The sequence below is a fragment of the Tupaia chinensis genome, unplaced genomic scaffold (assembly GCF_000334495.1).
Source record: "Tupaia chinensis unplaced genomic scaffold, TupChi_1.0 Scaffold149964_2, whole genome shotgun sequence".
In the NCBI taxonomy this organism is placed as follows: Eukaryota; Metazoa; Chordata; class Mammalia; order Scandentia; family Tupaiidae; genus Tupaia; species Tupaia belangeri.
This window is the reverse complement of record NW_006209806.1, coordinates 915,585-917,268: the sequence shown is the minus strand read 5'-3', so window position 1 is coordinate 917,268 and position 1,684 is coordinate 915,585. Positions and strand designations below refer to the sequence as shown.

General features: G+C 67.2%; 1 protein-coding gene across 1 annotated transcript in view; it reads right to left on the bottom strand.

Annotated features, from left to right (window-relative positions):
* GNA11 (G protein subunit alpha 11) overlaps window positions 1–1,682 on the bottom strand; it is a gene marked incomplete at its 5' end in the record, with an annotated part of 34,519 nt that extends 32,837 nt beyond the window's left edge. The window contains one exon of the mRNA XM_006171782.2: window positions 1,613–1,682. Within this exon, the coding sequence (XP_006171844.2) occupies window positions 1,613–1,682 (70 nt within the window). The remainder of the gene's footprint in view (window positions 1–1,612) is intronic.
* Between the last annotated feature and the right edge of the window lie 2 nt (window positions 1,683–1,684).

Sequence of the window (1,684 nt, the reverse complement as noted above, 5' to 3'; positions counted from 1 at the left end):
CACAGGCTCAGAGAGAACGGCTGTGGGACACAGGACGTCAGGGGACAGGCCCACACACTGGGACCTGAGCTCACCCAGCGGGACACTGAGTGTGAGGTGGGTGTGTCATCTGCCTCACAGCCCAAGGTCCTGGGAACGCATGGGGGTGCTCGGGGTTGGGTCAGAGGGCCAGTCCGGGGGTCGGGGGGAGGCTCCTTCCCAAGAGGCCTGAGCTGGCCAGATGGCACAGGGCCCACCCGGCTCCCAGCAGGGCTGACCACGAGGGTCCAGGCCCACCTGGCTCCCAGCAGGGCTGACCAGCAGAGCTGACCACGAGGGTCCAGGCCCACCAGGACACACAGTAGGGCTGACCATGAGGGTCCAGGCCCACCAGGACACATAGTAGGGCTGACCACAAGGGTCCAGGCCCACCAGGACACACAGTAGGGCTGACCATGAGGGTCCAGGCCCACCAGGACACATAGTAGGGCTGACCACAAGGGTCCAGGCCCACCAGGACACACAGTAGGGCTGACCATGAGGGTCCAGGCCCACCAGGACACATAGTAGGGCTGACCACAAGGGTCCAGGCCCACCAGGACACACAGTAGGACTGACCACGAGGGTCCAGGCCACCAGGACACACAGTAGGACTGACCACGAGGGTCCAGGCCCACCCAGCTCCCAGCAGAGCTGACCACGAGGGTCCAGGCGCACCAGGACACACAGTAGGACTGACCATGAGGGTCCGGGCCCACCAATACACATAGCAGGGCTGACTGTGAGGGTCCAGGCCCACCAGGACACGTAAGACTGAGCACAAACCCAGGCCACAGGGCTTCCAGCAGAGTGACCACAGAGGGTCCTGAGCCCACTCAGAACACAGAGGACTGAGCCTATCCAGACTCCCGGCTGGATGACCACAGAGGGTCCAGTGCCCACCTGGGCTCCTGGCAGGGTGACCACAGAGGGTCCAGCGCTCACCCATGCCCCCAGCAGGGTGAGCACAGAAGGTCCAGTGCCCACCTGGGATCCCAGCAGGGTGACCACAGAGGACCCAGTGCCCACCTGGGCTCCTAGCAGGGTGACCATGCAGCGTCTGGGGTCCACTTGGGCTTCTGGCAGGGTCACCATGCAGGGTGACCACGCAGGGTCCTGGGAGTGACCACACAAGGTCCAGAGCACACCCAGGCTCCTGGCAGGGTGATCATGCAAGGCCCATAGCCCAAGCCATCAGGGCAAGGTGATCATGCGTCCAGAGCCCACCCAGGCCCGGGGCAGAGTGACCAGCAAGGTCCAGCGCCCACCGGGCCCGTGGCACCGTGACCATGCAGGGTCCGAGACCCACCCAGGCCCAGAGCAGGGTGACCAGCAAGGTCCAGCGCCCACCCAGGCCCCTGACACGGTGACCCATGCAGGGTCCAGAGCCCACCCAGGCCCGGGGCAGGGTGACCAGCAAGGTCCAGCGCCCACCGGGCCCCTGGCACCGTGACCATGCAGGGTGCGCTCGGTACGGGGGCCCACGCAAGGTCCACGCAGGGTAGCCACGCAGGCTCCGGCCGCCCAGCGGGCTCGGGCGGGGTGTCCAGGCCGGGCGCCGCCGGCGGCCACCCAGCCGGCCCGGCCCACTCACCCAGCAGCAGCAGTTTGAGCTCACGCCGGGCGTCGCGCTTGTCCCGCCGCCGCTGCTTCTCGGTCTCCGCGT